A 24783-nucleotide genomic window follows, 5' to 3' on the forward strand; every position below is an offset into this window, starting at 1 on the left:
CACAGGGGGTTCTGTGCAATATTCATCCCTCAAACAGCATTATTAAAAGAATTTTCCTGATATCTTTCATATTGTTATTTGTGGGGACCTTGCTGTTCACAATTATTTTAATACTATGACACTGCCTACACTTCAGAGTATTTCATTGATTGTAATGAATTTAGACAGGTCGTGAACAATGCTATATAAATGGAAGTATTTCTTTCCTTTAATAGAGGTGATAATCTGAAGGGAGCAATTTCAGTAAATTCAGTAAATCGATTCCTGGTTTGGGTCACTGTCTCTGCGGAGTGTGCACATTAGGGTTAGGGTTAAGGTTAAGGTTAGGGTTAGGGTTAGGGTTAGTGCCCTCAGACACCACATGCTCTCTCTCCAGGGACACCCAGTTGCGAATATAGCCATGGTAATGGAGCAGACCATCAGGCTGGACGACCCCCTCAGTCGCCCATTGCCGATCCTTAATCAAGGTGTTCATACTCCAATAGACCAACCTCAATGGCCTGATTAAAATCATTACAGATAGGCAGCTGGACAGAGAGGAGAATGAGAATGAGAGTGATATACACACAGATTGACAGACAGGTTAGGGAGAGAGAAGAGAGATTTTTGTTTATTATTTCAAGGACATGGGCACCATTGGCATAGTTGCATTCATTGTCCATCCCTATTTAGCCTTGAACTGAGTGGCTTGCCAGGCCATTTTAGAGAGTAATGAGGAGTCAATCATATTGCTGTGGTTCTGGAGTCACATGTAGGCCAGACCAGGTAAGGACAGCAGATTTCTTTCCCTAAAGGACATGGGCAGCACAGTGGTTAGCACTGCTGTGTGACAGCGTTAGGGTCCCAGGTTCAGTTCTGTGCCTCGGGTCACTGTCTGTGTGGAGTTTGCACTTTCTCCCCATGTCTGTGTGGGTTTCCTCTGGGTATTCCAGTTTCCTCCCACACTCCAAAGCCGTGCAGGTTAAGTTGATTGGCCTTGCTAAATTAACCCTAGTGTCAGGGGGATTAGCAGGGTAAATGGGATGAGTACCTGGGTGGGATTGTGGTCAGTGTAGGCTCGATGGATCAAATGGTCTACTTCTGCACTGTAGGGATTCTATGAGTCTAGTGAACCAGATGGGTTTTTACAACAAGCTCAGCAGAAATTTGGAAAGGCTGGGAAATGGGACCAATTGGATAGCTCTTCCAAATTGCTAGCATGTGTACAGTGGGCTGAATGGCCTTTTTCTGTATTGTACCATTCTATTTTCTAGTGATTTCATATAATTGCACCAAATGTCAGCTCTATATTGCAAGAGACAGGTGGGCAATCTGGAGATCCGCATCTAGAACTAAAGGATCCGGCAACCTTTACTATCACATCAGTGTGGTTTGCTTGGTGCTGTAACCAATCCAGAGATTTTGGGTTCAAATCCCACTCCAGGTGCTTGATGTAAAACCCAAGGCAGCACTGAGGGAGTGCTGTACTGTCAGAGGTGCCATCCTCCAGGTTAGAAACTAAGCAAAAGCCCAACCCCTCCACCCTTTCAGAGGTAATGTCCCATGGCAATATCTCACAGGGGGTTCTGTGCAATATTCATCCCTCAAACAGCTTTATTAAAAGAATTTTCCTGATATCTTTCATATTGTTATTTGTGGGGACCTTGCTGTTCACAATTATTTTAATACTATGACACTGCCTACACTTCAGAGTATTTCATTGGTTGTAATGCATTTAGACAGGTCGTGAACAATGCTATATAAATGGAAGTATTTCTTTCCTTTAATAGAGGTGATAATCTGAAGGGAGCAATTTCAGTAAATTCAGTAAATCGATTCCTGGTTTGGGTCACTGTCTCTGCGGAGTGTGCACATTCTCCCCATGTCTGCATGGGTTTCCTCCGGGTGCTCTGGTTTCCTCCCACAGTCCAAACGACATGCAGGTTAGGTGCATTGGCCATGCTAGATTCTCCCTCAGTGTACCCGAACAGGCGCCGGAGTGTGGCGACTAGGGGATTTTCACAGTAACTTCATTGCAGTGTTAATGTAAGCTTACTTGTGGCTAATAAACTAACTTTTTTGATGAAGGGCCATCCAGATTCGAAACGTTGACTCTGTTTCTCTCTCCACAGAAGCTGTCAGACCTGCTGAGATTTTCCAGCATTTTCTGTATTAATTTCCTCTTGATGGTTTTAGAGTCGTTTACTGTATAACATGACAGCTGCCCCCACAGAGGTCACGTTCTCTCCCCTATAGCTTGGTCTCCTCACAAGAAGCAAAGGCATAGTCACGGTGGCACAGTGTTTAGCATTGATGCCTCACAGTACCAGGGACCCGGGTTCAAATCCGGCCTCAGGTCACTGTCTGTGTGGAGTTTGCACATTCTCCCTGTGTCTGTGTGGGTTTCCTCCGGGTGCTCCATTTCCTCCCACAGTCCAAAGATGTGCAGATTAGGTTGATTGGCCATGCTAGATTGACCTGAGTGTCAGGGGGATTAGCAGGGTAAATAAATGGGTTACGGGCATTGGGCCTGGGTGGAATTGTGCAGACTCAACGGGCCAAATGGCTTCTTCTGTATTGTAGGGATTCTATGAAAGACGTGCTGGTTAGGTGCATTGGTCATGCTAAATTTTCCCTCAGTGTACCCAAACAAGCATCAGAGTGCGGTGACCAGGGAATTTTCACAGTAACTTCGTTGCAGTGTTAATGTGAGCCAACTTGTGACAAATAAATAAAATAAAATGAGCTTTAACTTTTGCTTCAGAATTACCTTGTATTTATCAACCGGCAAATAATTTGCTGGTTGATAAATGATTGGTGCGAGTTTTGGTATATCCTTAGATCATAAAAAACACTCCAAAAATGCAATTAAATGGTTGCGCCCTGCATTCCCTTTGCCTCTAGCCCCCAGTCACTCTTCCTCCGGGCTTCCACTCACCGCTGTGGCGAGCCGGGATATTTTCCCATCTCCTTTCCTCCTGCGACGGGCAACAGAATAATGCTGCCTTTGTCTATGCAGGGTGCACCCAGCCAGCAGGAGCACCCTGTTTACATAGACCTCATGCTGCAGGGAAGTGCCTGATAATGCTGCACCGTATCAGAGAATCATACAGGAGAGAAGGGGGCCATTTGGCCCAATGTGTCGGTGCTAGCCCTCTGCTGGAGCTATCCAGCTCATTGAATCAAAGTACTCTTACAGAACTGAAGGCAGTCATTCAGCCCTTCGAATCTGCACTGATATCCCAACCAGGCTCGTTCTGCATTCTATCCCCCGTAACCCCACGCATTTTACCCCTAATCAACATACTAAGGGACAACTGAGCATGGCCAATCACCTAACATGCACATCTTTGGTTCTGGAAGAAGACCAGAGCATATGGAGGAAACCCAAGTAATTGCCCCACTCTTTGTTCACAGCCCGGCACTTTCTATCTTTCTCCTTCTCCAATTCTGAGAAAGTTATTGCAGAGTCTGCTTCCAATTCACAACAACTCATTGGGTGGGACTGACCATGCAGTCTGCTGTGCACTTTGCATGGGTGGGGAGTGGCCCCCCCCGCAATGGCTGGCATCAGGGTCTTCTGGCCTTGCCATTGTCAATGGGTTTCCCCATTGAATGCACCTGCAGCAAGGCTGTACTGTCAGTGGGACCAGAGAATCCCACCAGGGTGAATGGCCAGAATGTTCCAGCCATTGTGTACAAGATATTCTCCTCATCTCTCTTCCTACTCTTTTCCCCCCCCCCCCATCACCCTGAATCTGTGTCTTCTTACTTAACAATCCAGCCCCTTCCAATTCTCTTCTCTCACCTAGTGGTTCTGTAAGGCAGACTTTAGTGCCTAACTCTACAAGGCACTAAATAGACTTATTTAGTCTATTTCCATAGTTGGTAATTCCCGGAACAGGTCACTAGTCTGTCACCAGGGGCAAGTAACTTGTGGGGCACCACTCCATGTTAGGTGTGGCTGGTGAGGATTTGACTTTTGAATTGATTTGCTTTATTATTGTGATGTATATTAGTATACGGTGAAAAGTATTGTTTCTTGCACATTATACAGACAAAACATGCCGTTCATAGAGGAGGAAAGGAGAGAGTGCAGAATGCAGTGTTACAGTCATAGCTAGGGTGTAGAGAAAGATCAACTTAGTGCGAGGTAGGTCCATTCAAAAGTCTAGTGGTAGCAAGAGCTGTTCTTGAGCCAGTTGGTACACGTCCTCAGACTTTTGTATCTTTTTCCCATTGGAAGAAGGTGGAAGAGAGAATGTCCGGAGTGTGTGGGGTCTTTATTTATACTGGCTGCTTTTCCGAGGCAGCGGGAAGTATAGATGGCATCAATGGAAGCTCTCCCACTCTTACCGCCAGTCTTTGGTGCATTTCGAAGGATGGCCATGAAGTCTTGGGGTGGGACTCAAACGCAAAGCTTCAGGCTCTCAGGCAGGGCTGCTAACTCACTGCATCACAAGACCTTCTCTTACTTTACAATACCCCTCCTAATGTTGATCGTGGAGTTGGGGGAGATGGTAATGTAGTGGTAATGTCATAGAACTGGCAATCCTGAGGCCCAGGCTAATGTTCAGAGGACATAGGTTCAAATCCCACCATGGCAGCCACTGGAATTTGAATCCAATTAATAAATCTGGAATTGAAAAGCTAACTCAGTAACGGTGACTGTGAAACTATCATAAATACCCATCTGCTTCACTAATGTCCTTTCGGGAAGGAAATCTGCCATCCTTACCTGGTCTGGCCTACACGTGACTCCAGATTGACAGCAATGTGGATGACTTTTAACTGCACTGTGAAGAGGTCCAGCAAACCATTCAGTTACATCAAACCGCAAGAAAGGCTAAAAGGAATAAAATCAGATAGCCGTACCAAAATTCTAAATTGTCTACTCCAGCATCTTCCCAAAATGTTTCCTGACCTGCCCCTTTCCCAATTTAGGATCCTTGAACATAATGTCCTTTAGGGAAGGAAATCTGCCTTCTTACCCAGTCTGGCCTACATGGAACTCCGGACCCACAGCAATGAGATTGACTCCTAACTGCCCCTCGGATATGGCCGAGCAAGCCATGAAGCTCAAGGGCAATTCGGCAATGGGCAACAAAGGTTGGCTGAGGTAGTAAAAATGTTGGATGGCTAGAGAGACAATGGGATGGAATTGGGAGGAACAAGCTTCATTTAACCTCTCCCATGCATGTCCTCCTTGGAAGAGTTTGGAATATGGGAGGCATTCAAATGGGAGACGTGTTTTCTCTGAATATTTCTACAGTAATATGGCTATGTTAAGTCCCACAAAGTCACTGACTGACCTCCCTGTAGGGCTTGTTGAGTATGAGCCCCCGCGCTAACAGGCCGTGGCCTGCCCAGCTGGAACTCAGCATCTGAGCCTTCTATAAGGCAGGCCCAGGACTGGGCCTGCTGAACTGTAGTCCAAGACAGGAACTAATGTGTGTACACCACGGTGGTGGTTTTACCTTGCATTCTGGAATAAACTATGTTCCTTTCCAGTCAGGCTTCCTGAGTTATTACAATACCAAAAAACAGGAAAGTAGATTCTAAATAAAGCTGAAAGGAAAAGGGGAAAACAGTAAAAACAAACAAACATGGTGAAAAAACACAGACAAACCATCAGCATTTGAAGGCAATGGAACTGTATTTTCAGTGGGACCCTTCACAGTTTTCATTCTCTCTCCCTTTGACATTGATGTGTCTGCCCGAACATGTGGACTTTTTAAAAATTATAATTTTAGCAAGACAGTTAACATAAGGCACCACATGATAGGCAGGAGACAAACAAAAGAGAGTTGCATTTATATAGTACCGTCCATGACAACTAGACATCACAAAGCAATTTACAAGCAATTCATAGAATCCCCACAGAGCAGACAGAGGCCATTCAGCCCATCAAATCTGCACTAGCTCTCAGAAAGAGTATCCTCTCCAAGCTGTCTCCTCCTCCCTATCCCTGTAACCCCACGCATTTACCCTGTTAATGCCCCTGACCTGTACACCTTGGGACATTAAGGGGCAATTTCGTATGACCAATCCACCTAACCTGCACACCTTTGGAGTGTAGGAGGAAACCCTCCCAGACAATGTGAGAACATGCAAACCACACAGACAGTCACCTGAGGCCGGAATCGAACTTAGGGTCCTTGGTGCTGTGAGGCAGCAGTGCTAACCACTGTGCCACCGTGGTCACTGTTGTAATATAGGAAACACACTGTGTTCACAGCAAGCTCCAATAAACAGTAATGATGTAAATAATTAGATCATTTGTTTGTTTTCTAATTGCTGTTGGATGAGGGATAAACTTTGGCTGAAAAATGCATGGGGTTATGGGAATTGGGCAGAGGGGAAAATCAGACATCAAAAGCAGGATCTAACTGCTGGAGGCAGGTGGGAAACTATGAAGGCTATCTTACTTTGCACAGGGCTCTGATTAACAACTGGGCCCAAATATTTGGTCAGCTGTGAAATACAGATCCGAGCAATGAGGTCCTTACCCACAAGTGGCTAGACCTGTAGATGTCACATTTTCCTATCTCTATCGAGGGCTCTGAACCAGAATCAATGAACCATAGAATCGATGAGCCAAATAGCATCCCTTTGCACTGCAGGGATGTGCCTTCTATAAGGCAGGCCCAGGACTGGGCCTGCTGAACTGTAGTGCAAGGCAGGAACTAGTGTGTGTACACCACGGTGGTGGTTTTACCTTGCATTCTGGAATAAACTATGTTCCTTTCCAGTCAAGCTTCCCAAGTTAGCCTATGATTCTATGTTCTCTAAGGCAGAGCTAGGTAGATTTTTGCTACACAAGGGGGGGTGAAAGGTTATCGGGATGGGGGGAATATGGGGTTGAAGTTACAATCAAATCAGCCATGGTCTCACTGAATGGCATTGCAGGCTCGAGTGGCCTACTCTCACTCCTAATTCATACGTGAGTCAAACTGAGTAACATTGGGCAAAGTGTAACTGCAGCACTCCATCTGGTTTCTCACCTGGAAAATTGGGTTAAAATTATCCCTAACATACCTGGATTCAGTCAAGAGATACAACTCAACATCACCATGGGAATGAGATAGGGCAGAGGCAGGGAGGGACGGGGTTTGACCTTTCTGGATGATGGAATGAATACTCATCCTAAATTGGATTTACCTTCTGGCTGTGCAGCCCCTCCAAAATGCAATGAGAAGACTATCTGATTTACAAAAGAATGGGTTAGTAACAGCGCACTGGCAGAACAGGTAGACTGTTGGACTTGTCTTAATAGCTCGAGGAGTGAAGAACTAAAGAAAAAAACAAGCAAGTTGTCAACTAGCCCACAGTGAGTTCTACTGAATTGTGTTACTGTTGGGTAGCAATGAAATAAAAGAACAATTATGTTACAATAACACAGAGAGGAACTTGGTATGAGTGTTTGTACGAGAGATGCGCCAATTGCAACTTCTATCCTCAATTCAATATCGTCCCAGCTACGCGTACTGGTTATTGTTCAATCTGACCTTCTGCTCATCAAAGCTCCATTTCCTTCCCTTGTGTTCAAACCATTTCTTACCTGGGGACACCAGGAGGAGCCCGGTTAGGCCTGGAGGGGACCTGAGGTGGAGCCCCAAATGGATCTGGAGAGGCGCCGGGCCGAGAGGGAATTGGTGGGGCGCTACCAGGGGGTCCTTGTGGAGGGGGACCAGAGGGTGGTGGAGGGCCAGGGGCAGGGCCTCGTGACAGAGGCCTGACTGGGGGAACTGCAGGAGCTCTCCTCTGTGGTGTAGGACTGGAGGTTGGAGATCTAGAGAGAAGCAAAAAAAAAGGTAATTAGCGAAGTCTGTATTACTCACAGGTAAATATCACAGCACCATATAAGGTTATAGCACAGACAGAGGCTATTCATGGCTGCACTGGCTCTTTGCTGGACCAATCAAAAGTATGCTCCTCATAGATCATATCTTGGTCATCTTTCTTATATTATGTATTTAAAAGGTTTGCAGGTTGCTTTAAGACTGATCACATGATTGGGTGGTGATGTCATTAGGGTGTTTGCAGAGCTTGCTATTTTACTTTCAGTTTTGTATCCTGTGCAATGCGGAGACCACTTCTTTCAATAAATCCTGTTGTGTGTTAGTCTGAATCCACATGTGCAAACCACATCTTTGTTCCTTTTGTGTAGAACTCAGAACCACGAACAAAACTGGGATATTATAGGCATGTATTCCCTGCCTCAACAGCTTTCTCAGGTAGATTATTCCATTCCAAGTGACAGACAATGTATAATGTGAGAAAATGTACGGCCACACTAAGGATATGGGGTAAACCTTTTAGGACTGCAATAAGGAGAAATTTCTTCACCCGGAGAGTCATAGAATCCCTACAGTACCGAAGGAGGCTATTCAGCCCATCAAGTCTGCACCAACCACAATCCTATCTATTCCCGTGACCCCACAAATTTCTATTGGAGGTTCACTAGATGCATTATACTGCATCTGCCATGCATATGCCCAAATACACAGCCTGTCCAAATCACACTGACAAAATAAATAATCTTCCTCATTTCCTTCTTTCGGTAGAAAGTAAAATCAGGAGAAGTTTAAAACTAATTTTGTGCAAAATTCTTGTTTCCCAATGGGTAGATATCATTGTCACCAACGGCTTTACACCAGGCCAGTGTTTACCTCTCAACTTGGGACTAAGCACTCATTTACAAACCTTCGACCAGATGGGATGTCTCTGACTCCCAGCCAGGAGTCATCCACGGGTGGTGGTAAAGGAGTGCTGCTTGTGGTGGTGTTAATGTCACCGATGATATTTAAGGCTTCCTTCAGGGCGTGGTACATCCTTAGCATTTCTTCGCGACGCTGTGCCTGCTCGGGCGACTCCTCCATCAGGATGTTCTGGTCCGCACACGAGTAGAGTTGAGCCAGTAGCTCGGACTGAATGAAGTCTTTTGTCTGTTGCGGGTTGCGAAGAGGAAAGGATTGGCGTTACTCCTGAACAGAGCTGTAAACCTTCTACAAATAGCACTTAAATGTACCCAGCTGCCACGCAAATGAGTTGAAGTTCTCAGGCCAAAGGCCTGCCTCACCCCAGGGGAAAAGTCCAAACTGCTCACGTGGGAACCAATAGATCAGTCTCCAAGCCAGTCCGAAGAACCCACTCCTGCTAATAGCAATTAGCCAGCACAGGCTATCTATCACCTTGTGTGTGCCCCCATTAGAGATCAGGTGACCAGCAGCAATCCAAGATGGCACGTCCTCAGAAACAGAATTGGGTCAGCTTATGAGGAGAGACTCAGCAGACTGGGGTTATACTCAGAATTCAGAAGAATGAGGGGAGATCTTATAGAAACGTATAAGATTATGAAGGGAATAGATAAGATAGAAGCAGGGAAGTTGTTTCTACTGGTGGGTGAAACTAGAACTACTGGGCTTGCCCTCAAAATAAGGGGGAGCAGATTTAGGACTGAGTTGAGGAGGAACTTCTTCACACAAAGGGTTGTGAATCTGTGGAATTCCCTGCCCAGTGACGCAGTTGAGGCTACCTCACTGAATGTTTTTAAGGCAAGGATAGATAAATTTTTGAACGGTAAAGAAATTAAGGGTTATGGTGAGTGGGTGGGTAAGTGGAGCTGAGTCCACAAAAAGATCAGCCATGATCTTATTGAATGGCGGAGCAGGCTCGTGGAGCCAGAGGGCCCACTCCTGCTCCTGGTTCTTATGTTCTTCTAATTTAAGTTTATTTATTTGTGGCACAAGTAGGCTTACATTAACACTGCAATGAAGTTACTGTGAAAATCCCCTAGTCGCCATGCTCCACCTTTTTTTTAAACCCCTAAGCTAATCCCAATTGCCCACATTTGGCCCATATCCCTCTATACCCATCTTACCCATGTAATTGTCTTTTTAAAAGACAAAATTGTACCCACCTCTACTACCACCTCTGATAGCTTGTTCCAGACACTCACCACCCTCTGTGTGAAAAAGTTGCCCCTCCGAACCCTTTTGTATCTCTCCCTGCTCACCTTAACCTGTGCCCTCTAGTTTTAGACTCCCCTACCTTTGGGAAAAGATATTGACTATCTAGCTGATCTGTGCCCCTCATTATTTTGTAGACCTCTATAAGATCACTCCTCAGCCTTCTAAACTCCAGAGGAAAAAAAAATCCAATGCTAATACTGGGCCCTCATTGCACAGAAAGAATATATTGTGACAGATAAGATGTGGGAGACTGGTCCCGGTACTCACATTGATAATCATCAGATGCATGATTGTCTTGGGCATGAGATCCCGGATGGTTTTATTGACAATTCCCATGTATGAGTCCACAAGGTTGCGAATAGTTTCCACCTGTCTCTCCAGCTGAGGGTCCATTGAGTGCATAAAGTTATCGCCGGAGCCATTCTCTTCATTCTCACTTTGCTGTTCATTGTGAAATAAAAGGGAAACGTCGGATTATAGCCAAAAAAATCTTTGAACGAGACACGTGATTACACAAAGACCTCGAGAGACGGGTTCCGCAAATCTCCCCCCTCCCCAGTTCATGACATAGGGCCCACCCAACACACAAAAAATAAGCAAATCTCCACAAATTTACTTTTCCAGATGTGGTGCTGTTCAGATTCCAGCATCAAAATTCATTTGAAAAGCAGCTTTATGCTTTGGGGTTGCCCCAGGACGTTTTGGAAAGCCATGGAATTCCAAACTCAGCTCAGAGGGAAATCACCTTTGGGTGTTCACACAGCCCCAGGAAACCCCCACCGGAAATATTTACTGGGATCCCCCCCTGAGAAAACACACTTCCGGTAGCACACATGCCCTTCTGCACCCCATCCAAACCGTTCCTCCTCTTCCCACCACTGTGCCAACAGCTGGAAGCCATGATGCAATGCTTCTATTATTGTCCATTCCTAGTTCCTTTCTGCCAGTTATACAACAGGTAACCTGTGCCAATACAATCATACGGAACAGAAGAAGCCATTTGGCCCATCGCATCTGCACTAACTCTCTGTGACAGAGTATCTTACCCAGGCCCTCTTCCCCGCCCTACCCCCGTAACATTTCTCATGGCTAATCCTCCCTAACCTACACATCTTGGGACCCTAAAGGGCAATTTAGCACGGCTAATCCACCTAACTTTTTTTTTATTCATTCGTGGGACATAGGTGTCGCTGGCTGGCCAGCATTTATTGTCCATCCCTAGTTGCCCTTGGAGGGCAGTTGAGAGTCAACTACATTGCTGTGGCTCTGGAGTCACATGTAGGCCAGACCAGGTAAGGATGGCAGATTTCCTTCTCTAAAGGACACGAGTGAATCTCATCATCTCTCCCAAAATATTCACCCATCTAAGGTAAAGTTCTACATAACTTGCTCCCAATACTAAACTCCAGGAATTTCCATCCACCCCCACCTAGGCCATAAGACACAGGAGCAGAATTAGGCCACTCGGCCCATCGAGTCTGCTCTGCCATTCAATCATGGCTGATATTTTTCTCATCCCCATTCTGCCACTCTCCTGCCCAGCTGATCCCCTCCTGAGGCAACATCTTTCCTTCTCTATTCCACTCAGGAACCATTGTGTCCTGCAGAGTGTTTCATTAAAGCATACAACACCCTCAGAGGGCCTGGTAGGGTAGGTGCTGAGAGGCTGGCATGTCCCTGGGCTGGTGAATCTAAATGTGGAGATGCCAGCATTGGATTGGGGTAAGCACAGTAAGAAGTCTCACAACACCAGGTTAAAGTCCAACAGGTTTATTTAGTAACACAAGTCACAAACTTTCAGAGCACTGCTCCTTCATCAGGAGCAGTGCTCCGAAAATTGTGGTTTGTGCTACCAAATAAACCTGTTGGACTTTAACCTGGTGTTGTGAGACTTCTTACTGGTGAATCTAGACCCAGAGGTTGTAGTCTCAGGATAAGGGGTCGGCCATTTTGTGCTCAGCCAAGGAGGAAGTTCGTCACTCAGAATCTTTGGAATTCTCCGACCCACCGGGCTGAGGGTGCTCAGTCATCGAGTCTAATCAAAACCGGGATTGATATTTTTGGACACTGAAAGAATCAGGGATGTGGGAGTGGGAGCAGGAAGGTGGCAGAGTTGAGGTAGGTGATCACCCATGGTCGTGTTGAATGGCAAAGTCAGCTCGAAGGTCCAAATGATTCTATTTCTTGATTATCTCTGTCTGAACACCACCCGTATTAGCCACCATCCCAACCCCAACCACTTCTCCCTCCAGCTCCACATTACAAGTACTAATAAACTCAGCCTCAAATTTTGTTACCTTTCTTTCATATCTATTTCCTCTACTTCCTAATCTGCGTTCGTAATGTCAAACTACACTCCCAAATCCAGAACTCTGTCTTAATCGCCCTCCCAGACCAGGGCGTCAATTTGTTTCTAGTGGATGGCACAGTGGTTGGTACTGTTGCCTCATAGCGCCATGGGCCCAGATTCGATTCCTACCTTGAGTGACTGCCTGTGTGGAGTTTGCACCTTCTCCCCATGGGTTTCCACCCAAACTCCAAAGATGTGCTGGTTAGGTGGATTGGCCCTTGCTAAATTGCCCCTTAGTGTCTCAAGATGCGTAAATCAGAGAGATTAGCAGGGTAAATACATGAGGATAGGGTCTGGGTGGTATTGTTGTTGATGGGCTGAATGGCCTCCTTCTGCATTGTAACCATTCTATAACCAACTACACGTATGCATTCAGTAATGCCTGGAGGGATACATTCATTCTGTTTTATCAGCACACCAGAACCCTAAAGCCGGCCCCAGATGGCAAATAGGGTCGTTTCATAGTAATTCATAGAAACCCTACACTAGGGAAAGAGGCCATTCGGCCCATCGAGCCTGCACAGACCACAATCCCATCCAGGCCCTGCCCACATATTTACCCACTAATCCCTATAACCTACACATCTCAGAACTCTAAGGTCCAATTCTTAGCATGGCCAATCAACCCAATCCGCACATCTTTGGACTGTGGGAGGAAACCGGAGCACCCGGAGAAAACCCACGCAGACACGAGGAGAATGTGCAAACTCCACACAGACAGTGACCCGAGCCGGGAATCGAACCCAGGACCCTGGAGCTGTGAAGCAGCAGTGCTAACCGCTGTGCTACCGTGCTGCCTTTTACAGAGGCCAAATGATATTCTATGCTGGAGTCTGAATGAAAAAATTCCAGAAAATGCTGGAAGTACTCACTAGCAGAATCTGTGGAGAGAAACAGAGTTAACAATTCGAGTCGATCACCTTGATAATGGGCCGAATGGCCTCCTCCTGCATTGTAGGGATTCTGTGATTATGACTGAAAGACGCGAGTTCAGATGAGAGGTCATCGACCTAAAACGTGAACTCTGGTGGGGCTTTCCAGTCCCGTGGTGAAAATGGGCTTTTGGCTTGTCCGTCAAAATTTCCGTCTGGCGATTTTCACCATGAGTGGGACTGGAAAATTCCAACCTCTGCTTGTCTTCCAGATACTGCCAGACCCACTGAGCATTTCCAGCATTTTCTGGGCTTATTAAGGTCACTTTTAGGCTTGCCGACTCAAACTCGCCGCACTCCTGAAGGTATCAGGAGACGAACACGCCACCCGAGTCTGCACCAAGGAAGAGACCGAGGTTGCCAACCCTCTAGGGTTGCCCTGGAATCTCTAACAATTAAAGATGGCCATTGCTTCCAGCATCTCTGGAGAAAAATCACTACCTACCACCATTCATCATCCTTCATCATGGTGCTCTGCCTTCCTCAGCAATCGCAAAGCAAATTATCCCAATTGGATGATTCTTGACTCTCAGTCAAACAACCCTCTCCCCCACCCCCATCTCCAACATCTGTACTAATGAGCACAAGTGTTCAAAGTAAATGACTAAAACTGCCCATTTTCTAATATCCGCCATGACTTTTCTTCCGCGGGGGCAACAAGGCGACCAAGAAATCAATCTTTAATTATTGGTGACCCCAGGGCAACCCTTGAGGGTTGGCGACCCCTCAAACCTTTTGAGATGCAGACTCAGGTGAGTGGAGTTCTCAGACAGCGACTGCTCGCAGAGTGCGCCTCAGAGATAAACGGAGACAAACGCACATTGGTTGAACACCCCCTCCCCACCACATCACTGTTTCTGGCTTTGTCTTTGGTCACCGTCCAGCACTCTCTGCTGGAATGTTCTCCAGATTTGGACGCAGGGTTCCACAGTGGGGGTGAACTCTATCAACACTCCTTGTCGCTGGTTATGGGCGAAGCTAAGGCTGACTTGAGTGAAGTACCGGGAGGCTGTCCCCGTGTCTCCACGGGCCTTCCAACTACAGGAAGGGTAAGGAGGAACCATTTGGCTGCAAAATACAGTGGTCACTCCAGAGAATAGTCTGCTTCTGGCATACACAATGCCAGTGTTGTCCAATAGTCACTTGCCAGATTGGGAATTCACATGTATCTGCTTGTATTCTGTTCCATAAATAAAGATCGAAGTGATAGAATCACAGAATTAGTGCAGAAAGCAGCCATTCGGCCCATCAAGTCTGCACTGACCACAATCCCACTCTAACCCCCTAACCCCATGCATTTACCCTAGCTAATCACCCGATACTAAGGGACGACATACTATGGGCAATCCACCTAACCCGTTTATCTTTGAAGTGTGGGAGAAAACTGGAGCACCCGGAGGAAACCCACACAGATACAGGGAGGCCGTGCAAACTCCGCCCAGACTGTGACCCAAGCCAGGGATTGAACCTGGGTTCCTAGCAGCGTGAGGCAGCAGTGCTAACGACTGTGCCCAGCCTCCCGACACAGCAACTGGGTATGTGATCTCAATCATATTTACGTGGCCTATGAATGTTAGTTTTAACCTTCTTGCGTGTTTTTTTAAATTAATTTTACAGGATGTGAGCGTCGCTGGCTGGGTCAGCATTTATTGCCCCTGAGTGTCCCAAGGTGGGTAAGTCAGGGGGATTAGCAGGTTAAATACATGGTGTTATGAGGATAGGGCCTGGGTGGGATTGTTGTCAGTGCGGGCTCAATGGGTTAAAAGGCCTCCTTCTGCATTGTGGCATAGTAGGGATAACACAGTGGTTAGCATTGCTGCCTCAAAGCACCAGGGACCCGAGTTCAATTTCCTGCTTGGGTCACTGTCTGTGTGGAGTCTGCACGTTCTCCCTGTGTCTGCGTGGGTTTCCTCCCGGCGCTCTGGTTTCCTCCTACAGTCCAATGATGTGTGGGTTAGGTGGATTGGCCATGCTAAATTGCCCCTTAGTGTCAGGGAGACTAGCTAGGGTAAAAGCATGGGGTTATGGGGATAGGGTCTGGATGGGATTATGGTTGCTGCAGACTCGATGGGCCAAATGGCCTCTTCCTGCACTGTAGGGACTCTACGATTACTTCATGTTGGTGGGTTTTTTCAAGTAAATATACATGTGCAAAGTACATAAGCCTGTATTGTAAGTGGGGCATTTTGATTTTTACAGTATTGGCAGCTAAAACAATCTTGTCATAGCCACCGATGTGACGTGCCGGCAATTTCTATTGGACAACACTGCTCAACACCAACGATACACAGTCAGAAAACACATCTAGAAAGATCACACACTGAGCATGCAGCGAATCGGAGGCTGGGATGACTTCAGACAGACAGATACCAATTGGGTGCCAAAAACAGTGCCAAAAAAAACAGAATAGGAATATTTCAAAGTCATGCTCATCTAATTTAGACATGCAAGAACTGGGATTCAAATGTTTGGGGAGGGTGGGGGAGGAAAAGAACCCCAACCAGAAGAAACTCTCAAACTGGAAGGAAAGAGGAAAGCTCTAGTTCCATGTCAGAGGAAAGAGGTGCTTCTGGAGACAGATGAACCTTACTTACATTTTCTTTATCCTGGGTCAAAGGTGATGCAAATTAAACCAATACGGGGAGGAAGAAAATGCATTTAGTGAATTAGTCACTTCATTAGCAACTAGGGGCAAGAGAAAAAAAATCGTAAGGTCAACGCGCAGCATTGTTAGAGGCACCGCAGTTCACCTCAGCAAATGAAACAAATGGGCGGCACGTAAATTCAGACACAAACTCTTTGGAATGGGCCTTGTTGTTGTACTTCTGTTGATGGCCCACAACATTTTCTCCCTTAAAGCTGTCTCCCCTCCTTTCTTGATGTCACTCAATGAACACCTCCCACCCCCCCCGCACCCTCCCCCCCCACCCCCCCCCCCCCCCGCCCCCACCACCACTCACCTGAGGCTACTTGATTATAAAGGGCATGGCCATCACGTGCCATGCTGACCTCTCCTGGCATCAACACGGTTGCAGCTTTCAGTAGGCAGCAAGAGGAAGAACCTTGGGAGATTTCCCCTTCCCCAGACCCACCACTGCTCTCTTGGCTAAGATCATCGAGCTCGACAAACACCTGGGAAATTGGGATTGGGGTGGGGTGGGTCAGACTTGGAGTCTTCCTGGTTCATGTACGTTTCAAAATGGTTTATAAACCCTAACAGCTGCTGACGTAATCGGGAGAGATGAGTGTACAGGTAGGGATAAGTTAAAATGACAATGTTCAGTTATTACATTAGATGCTCCCTCATTGTCTCACAATCAGAGCCTCCTTCCACTGTTATCACCCATTACTCACCAGCTTAATAAAAACTGCAATGGAAAGTGGAAAAGAAGAAAATTGAAGAAATTGAATGAGTGTCAATTGAGAGATGTCGATACTCAGCGGGACCTTGGTGTCCTCGTGCATCAGTTGCTGAAAGTAAGCATGCAGGTACCGCAGAGAGTAAAGAAATCAAATGGTATGCTGGACTTTATAGGGAGAGGATTTGAGTATAGGAATAGGGATGTTTTACTGCAATTGTATAAGGCATTGGTAAGGCCACACCTGGAGTATTGTGTGCCGTTTTGGTTTCGTTAACTGGCAAAGGATGTCCTTGCTATAGAGGGAGTACAGGGAAGGTTTACCTGGCTGATTCCTGGGATGGCAGGTCTGTCATATGAGGAGAGACTAAGGTGGTTAGGATTAGGAGTTTAGAAAAGTGAGAGGGGATTTCATAGAAACTTATAAAATTCTAACAGGATTAGACAGGGTAGATTCAGATAGAATGTTCTCAGTGACGGGAAGTCCAGAACTAGGGGTCATAGTTTGGGGATAAGGAGTAAACCTTTTAGAACTGAGGTGAGGAGAGGTTTCTTCACCCAGAGGGTGGTGAATGTGTGGAATTCACTCCCACTTGAGGCCAAAATGTTGTCTGATTTCAAGAAGGAATTAGATTTGGCTCTTGGGGCTAAAGGGATCAAAGGATATGGTGGGGGAAGGCAGGGGGATCAGGATATTGAATTCGCTGATCTGCGTGATCAAAATGAATAGCGGTGCAGGCTCGAAAGGCCAAATGGCCTCTTCCTGCTTCTATTTTCTATGTTTCTGTGACCTAGTGTGGTTTGACTGTTATGAGACAGGGACATTCTTCCTTTAAATAAAACAACATCTAACTCACAGCAAGGAATTTGAAGGAAGCCCATTTTCACCATAGGATATCATATGATTGTGAATGAGTTACTTGTGACAATTCTTTGCATTAATGGCTGGCACGGTGGCACTGTGGTTAGAACTGCTGCCTCACAGTGCCAAGGACCTGGGTTCGATTCCCGGTTTGGGTCACTGTCTGTGCGGAGTTTGCACGTTCTCCCCGTGTCTGCGTGGGTTTCCTCTGGGTGCTCCCGTTTCCTCCCACACTTCAAAGATGTGCGTGTTAGGTGGATTGGCCATGCTAAATTGCCCCTTAGTGTCAGGGAGACTAACGAGGGTAAATGCATGGGGTTATGGGGATAGGGCCTGGGTGGGATTGTGGTCAGTGCAGAATCGATGGGCTGAATGGCCTCCTTCTGCATTGTCGGATTCTATGATTCGTTGAGGGGGAGTTGACATAGGTGGGGGGAGACAGGAAATTGAGCAATTTTTCACTTTTGAGGGTTGAGATCCAGGCCAGGTCATCACTAAACAACTGTTCCTTACTCAACATCTCCCATTGCTGAGGAAAGCACATTGACCTGAAACTTTAATTGTTTCTCTCTCTCTCTCTCTCCACAGATGCTGCCTGATCTGCTGCGTCTTTCCAGTATTTTCTGGTTTTATTTTGAATCTCCAGCACCTGCAGTATTTGGCTTTGGGTACAGCAGATTGTTAGAACATAAGAACATAAGAAATAGGAGCAGGAGTAGGCCATCTATCCCTTCAAGCCTGCCCCGCCATTCAATAAGATCATGGCTGATCTGAAGTGGATCAATTCCACTTTCCCACTTTCTCCCCATAACCCTTAATTCTGTCAGAAACCTATCTACCCGTGACTTAAATATATTCAGCAAGGTAGCCTCCATCACTACAACGGACAGAGAATTCCAGAGATTCACCACCCTTTGAGTAAAGAAGTTCCTCCTCAACTCTGAATTCAGAGTGACCATCCCCATGCACAGAATCTACCCCCTCCTTGCCCATCTCCCAGCTCTTTCACCGAGCACACCAGTATGACACCATGGCCGGAATTTTCCAGCGGGATTCTCCAGTCCCGCTGCAGTGAACGCGGATTGGGCTAAGCGCCAAATTTACTATCCTTGCTGGCAGTGGCAGTGGGGCGTAAACTGCCAGAATATTCCATTACTCATCTTCCCTATTGTCAGCCAGCAGCTGTTAAGAAGAATGGCCTTATATTCCACGGGATTTGCCGAGTAAAAGAATTGATCTCAATGAAACACAAAAGGTTCTGAGAGGGTTCGACAATGTCGATACTGAGGAGCTGTTTCCCCTGCGCGGGGAGGAAGTTATGGGGGGGTCGGGTGGGTGGTGTTGCTAAAACACAGGATCACAGTCTTAGGAAAGAGGTCGGCCACTGAGGACTGAGGTGAGGAAAATCTTTTTCACTCAGAGGCTTGTGAATCTTTCCATATCAACCCCCTTCAAAGAGTTCAGTTGATGAGTATAACCAAGACGGAGACTGTATGGTCTACTGGATTTATTAGGATGCTACCGGGACTTGATGGTTTGAGTTATAGGGAGAGGCTGGATAGACTGGGACTCTTATCCCTGGAGCGTAGGAGGCTGAGGGGTGATCTTATAGAGGTCTATAAAATCATGAGGGACATAGGTCAGCTGGATAGTCCATATCTTTTCCCAAAGATACAGGAATCTAAAACTAGAGGGCATAGATTTAAGGTGAGAGAGGAGAGATACAAAGGGGTCTGGAGGGGCAATTTTTACACACAGAGGGTGGTGATTGTCTGGAACAAGCTGCCAGAGGTAGTAATAGAGGCAGGTACAATTTTGTCTTTTAAAAGCATTCAGACTGTTACATGGTTAAGGTGGGTATAAAGGGATGTGGGCCAAATGTAGGCAATTGGGACTAGCTTCAAAAAGGGCAGCATGGACTAGTTGGGTCAAAGAGTTTCCACGTTGTAAACCTCTATGACTCTACTCCAAAAACGAGAGGTGATCTTATTGAGACAGATCGGATTCTCAGGGAACTTGACAGGAGAGATGCTGAGAGACTGTCTCCCCTTGTGGGAGAGTCTAGGATCAGAGGGCAGAGTCTCAGAGTAAGGGGATCGCTCACTTGAGACAGAGATGAGGAGGAGTTTCTTCTCTCAGAGGGTAATGAATCTGTGGAATTGTTTACCACAGGGGCTACGTCATTGAGTATGTTCAAGGCTGAGATAGATTTTTAATCGGTGAGGGAATCGAGGGTTATGGGGATAAGGCAGGAAAGTGGAGTTTAGGATTTTCACATCAGATTAGTCATGGGGTTGAATTTTCCCGATCTGCCCGCCATGGGAATCAGAGCAGGAGAGGGACGGACCATGGAAAGGTCCATTGACCTCTGGCGGGATTTTCCGGTTTCAGGGCGAGCACAGCCGAAAAACTCCACCATGATCTCATTGAATGGCAGAGCAGAATCAATGGGCCGAATGGCCTACTTCTGTTCCTACGTCTCATGGTGTGTGTGAGGAGAGTGAGAGAGAGAGTGAAAGTTCCCGGTCGCACTTGCCCCAAAACTGGAAAATCCTGCCCAAGGTCAATGAACCTTTGCAAGGCCCTGCCCCACACCACACTCCCCTGGCCCCTTGCCACCTCTGTTATATTCCTATTCTATCTCTGTCTTAAATACACCCAATAACCTCCACAGCTGTCTGTGGCAATGAATTCCACTGATTCACCACTAAAAAAAATTCCTCCTCATCTCGGTCTTAAAGGGTCACCCCTTTATTCTGAGGCTGTGCCCTCAGATCCTAGTCTCTAACATTCTAGGATATGGATAAAATGTTGGAAAGTGCAATTAATGTGACTTTAGTGATAGTTATTCTCAGTGCATGAGAGTGTGTGTGTGAATGTGTTTGCGTGCGTGTGAGTGAGTGCGTGTGTGAGTATATGTGTGTGAGTGTATGTTTGTGTCAGTGTGTATCGTGTGCATGTAAGTGTGTGCATGAGTGCATGTGTGTTTGTGTGTGTGTGTATGTGTGTATGCGCTTGTGTGTATGTATGCGTGTGTGTCTATGTGCGTGTGTGTGTGTTTGTCTATGTGTTTGTGCGTGTGTGTGTGTGTCTATGTGTTTGTGTGTGCATGTGTTTGTCTATGTGCATGTGTGTGTGTATGCATTTGTGTGTATGTGTGTGTGTGTGTAGGTGCGTGTGTCTATGTGCATGTGTGTGTATGCATTTGTGTGTGTGTCTATGTGTGTGTGTGTGTGTATGTGCGTGTGTGTATGTGCATGTGTGTGTGTGTGTCTATGTGTGTGTGTGTATGTGCGTGTGTGTATGTGCATGTGTGTGTATGCATTTGTGTGTGTGTGTGTGTCTATGTGTGTGTGTGTGAGTGTGTGTGTGTATGTGTGTGTGTCTATGTGCATGTGTGTGTGTGTCTATGTGTGTGTGTGTGTGTATGTGCGTGTGTGTGTGTGTATGTGCGTGTGTGTATGTGCATGTGTGTGTATGCATTTGTGTGTGTGTGTGAGTGTGTGTGTGTGAGTGTGTGTGTGTATGTGCGTGTGTCTATGTGCATGTGTGTGTATGCATTTGTGTGTGTGAGTGTGTGTGTGTATGTGTGTATGTCTATGTGCATGTGTGTGTATGCATTTGTGTGTGTGTGTCTGTGTGTGTGTGTGTGTGTGTGTGTGCTGCTTATTTATCTCTATTTAAAACTAACACAAGAGGAAGGTTGCCCATTTTGCTGGTTGTTTGTGGGCTGTCTTTGTGCTTTAACGCAGTGCTGATGTGGACAGGACTGTGGTCTACCAGATGTAAGCGCTGAATCTCATGGAAAGAATGACAGAGTTTCCTATTGTGCAGGGAGACCCAGGTTGAAACATTCAACGGGGATGCAGCCAAATTTCAATCAGCCACATCATTTACCACGTAAAATAGGGAGGGCCATGGGGGTTGGGGGGGGGGGGGGGAGGTGGTGGGGGGTGGAGATACTGATTTACAAATATTTGCACATAAATTCCTGGGCAGAGTGTGTGCTTGTCTGACTAAAGCTAAATAATTTCCCTGTTGAGTGTGGTCCTGCCTTCACTCCAGACGCTTTGACAGCAGTCCCAAGTATGAGGGTTTTGGAAAGATCACTCACAAGTCAGGAGCCCAAACAGGCTGAGTGCCTCATTCCAACCCACCGACAAATATCTTCCCAGTTGATAAACAAACAGAAAGTGATTCCGAGCTAAAAAGTAAAATGGCCTGGAAAACATCAACTTTACAGCTCCCCACCCCACCGCCACTCCCACCCCCCACCCACTCGACAACTCTCCATTCAGATTGTCTCCATCCATTAAAGAAAAGAGAGATTTACATTTATATAGCGCCTTTCACGATGTGAAAAATACTGCACCAACTGTCAAGAGCTTCAAGATGTCCTGGAGTGTGGACACTTTCGTAATTTGAGAAACACAACAGTCATTTTGTGCACAGCAAGCTCCCACAATCAGAGAATCACAAAATCCTACAGTTCGGAAGGAGGCCATTTGGCCCATCGAGGCTGTACTGACCACAATCCCACCCAGGTCCTATCCCATAACCCCGTGCATTTACCCTAGCTAGTACCCCTTACACTAAGGGGCAATTTAGCACGGCCAATCCACCTAACCCGCACATCTTTGGACTATGGGAGGAAACCAGACCACCCGGAAGAAACCCATGCAGACATGGGGAGAATGTGCATACTCCGCACAGACAGTGACCCAAGGCCGAGTCCCTGGCGCTGTGAGGCAGCAGTGCTAACCACTGTGCTACCCTGCCACCCCCAATCAGCAACAAATGGAGCAGATGACGTATTTTTGACAATGTTGGGTGAGGGATGAATGGTAGTCAGGATGTCAGGGATATGGGGTGGCATGGTGACACTGCTGCTTCACAACGCCAGGGAACCAAGTTCAATTCCAGATTCAGGTGACTGTGTGGAGTTTGCACATTCTCCCCGTGTCTGCGTGGGTTTCCTCCGGATGATCTGGTTTCCTCCCACAGTCCAAAAAATGTGCAGGTTAGGTGGATTGGCCATGCTAAATTGTCCCTTAGTGTCCCAAGATGTGTAGATTAGGGAGAGGGTTAGTAGAGTAATTATATAGGGTTACGGGGATACAGCCTGGCATAGGATGCTCTGTTGGAGAGTTGGTGCAGACTTGATGGGCTGAATGGCCTCCTTCTGCACTGTAGGGATCCTATGATCCTACGACCTCCCAGTTTCTTTGTCAATGTAATGCCGAGAGGATTTAAGGATTCATTGGGAAAAGGACACCATTGACAGTGTGGGGTTCCCTCTGTACTGAGCTGCAAAGTTCCAGCTGAGACACTGTGCTTGTGAGTCAGAGAGCAGAACACAGGCCACTGAGCAACAGCTGACAGTTTGATTTAAGAGGGATTTCTCTCAGCACTGCACGGTTGGATGAAAACACTTCCCAGTGCAGGTAAATCCCAAGTCGGTGCCAAGTTAAGACAGAGTGACGGGAAGTAAAACACAGGAGGCCTCAAACTACCATTCCCACCCTCCAGTGCACCATGAGAGTTAAGCAAAGGATAAACTAGCAAAGGTTTCCACTCCCCAGTGCAGTCAACTGCCCTTTACTGGTTCTTTTGGGTGACCCAAGCTGGTAGACGTGTAGACTAATTGGACTCAGCTGTGATGCCCCCCACAGTCAAATAGCCTGCCAATGCAAGTGCACAGAAAAGGCAAACTGAACCACTTGAGTTTGGTACCAGAATTCCACGATAATGGAATTGGCTTGGAGATGAGGGGGGTGGGGGTGGGGCGAGGTGGAGGAGTACCAGAAATTTTGTGCAAGTGCTCCGCGACGACTCCCTTGCTCGCTCGCTCCTCCATTCTCCCTCCCAGTGGTCAGGAGCCTTGCCAGCCATCACACCCTTGCACAGACACCGCCTGGTGGCAGTTCAAACGCCCACGACACCAGCCCACATGTCGGAGATAGGGAACTCAGCAGAGCTGAGTTATCTTTCCTCCCTTTTAACTGAGGCAATTCAAAAACCTTGGATATTCCGTTAACAGAGAAAAAAAATCTCCAGCTTAGAGAAACCAGGTAGCGTCTTAATTTCCCTTCAAACTCCTAGAAATAAAAGATTTCTCAGGCATTTTGACAATGGGCTATTATTGTGACTTATCCATTGTAAATGTAACGATGCACATATATAATATATAATAATATATTATATATAAATACTTATATTTATACACATATCATGTACACACAGGCTAAGTATACACACATCCATTTCAGGACACATACCCCCACTCGTTCCGGATAGACACCAGCGCGTAGGAACGATGCCTTCCAACTATCCACCTCCTCTTGGGTCTCACAAGCCAACTCCAGCTGCCGGTAATCCTTGTAAACGTTCCTGCAGCGAGGGGAAGGGGAAAAGAAAGAGAAAAAGCAGCTACAAACTGGGGGAGACTGGGAAGAGTACAGAACAGTATAATTGGGAATCGGGAGTATTGCAGACTGCGAGCATTGAGGGAGTTTCTGGCTATTACTTTTAATGGTGTTTTCAGTGAGTGGGGTCGGATAGCGGGAGGACATATCCGCTTTTCTTCATGCTCTGTCACTTTTGGCTCACATCCGACCCTTGTTGCTCCCTGTGATGCCTTGCCCTTGTCTTGTGGCTTGTTGTCTTCTTGCCTCTTGGGCCTTTTTCTTCTGATATATTAGATACTATTATCCGTAGTAGCTTTGTGCAGGGTGGTGCTTGGGGGATACTGCAGCGTGGCAGAAGAGGAGTAAGTGGGGGGTGTGTGAGAAAGAAAGAATAAAGGAAAACAGGGTGATGGTCTGCTTCTATCATATTTTAGGTGTTTGGGGGGAGCTGGTTGTTGAGGTGATGTGTGTTAGGAGGAGGGGGCTGCTAGATTGGGGGTTTATACGTTTCCGGGGGCTGGGATAGATGCCCAAGTGATGTGTGTGTTGGAGAGTTGTTTTTTTAGGGGTTTCTTGGCTGGGGGCGTTTTGTGTCTATTGCAGAGTCTGTTTTTCTTGGGGGGGAGAGTGAGTGAGTCAGGGTGTCCCAGCTCAAAAGGTTAGGCACGTTCAGAGGAGGTGATGGCAAACGGAAAAGCAGGCTCTGGTACGAACGGGACTACCAGGCCTCACTTTAGACCAACTCAAGGCCACGATAGCTGACAGCTGAGAGTTCCGCCACTGTCTAAATACTGAGCTGTGTGTGTGAGGAGAATGGATTTCAGGACCCCCCCCTATTTCCCCCAGCCTCAAACCTAAAGGAACCCTTGTTAGTAATGAGACGCAATTGGAGCACAAATCCTCTTGTCACAGGGTCAGCC

The 24783-nt window shown here is 46.7% G+C and overlaps 1 protein-coding gene across 4 annotated transcripts in view; it reads right to left on the minus strand.

The window, feature by feature from the left end:
* Window positions 1-24783, minus strand: part of LOC145358427 (dynamin-1) — a 263584-nt gene that overhangs the window by 26847 nt on the left and 211954 nt on the right. For all 4 annotated transcript variants that reach the window (XM_080212495.1, XM_080212493.1, XM_080212496.1 and 1 more), the window contains 4 exons: window positions 23735-23846; window positions 10221-10394; window positions 8686-8927; window positions 7541-7771 (listed from right to left, as the gene is read on the minus strand). In XM_080212495.1, the coding sequence (XP_080068621.1) occupies window positions 7541-7771; window positions 8686-8927; window positions 10221-10394; window positions 23735-23846 (759 nt within the window). The remainder of the gene's footprint in view (window positions 1-7540; window positions 7772-8685; window positions 8928-10220; window positions 10395-23734; window positions 23847-24783) is intronic.

This window comes from Carcharhinus amblyrhynchos, chromosome 25, assembly GCF_965287045.1.
Source record: "Carcharhinus amblyrhynchos chromosome 25, sCarAmb.v2.hapA, whole genome shotgun sequence".
Taxonomy (NCBI): Eukaryota; Metazoa; Chordata; class Chondrichthyes; order Carcharhiniformes; family Carcharhinidae; genus Carcharhinus; species Carcharhinus amblyrhynchos.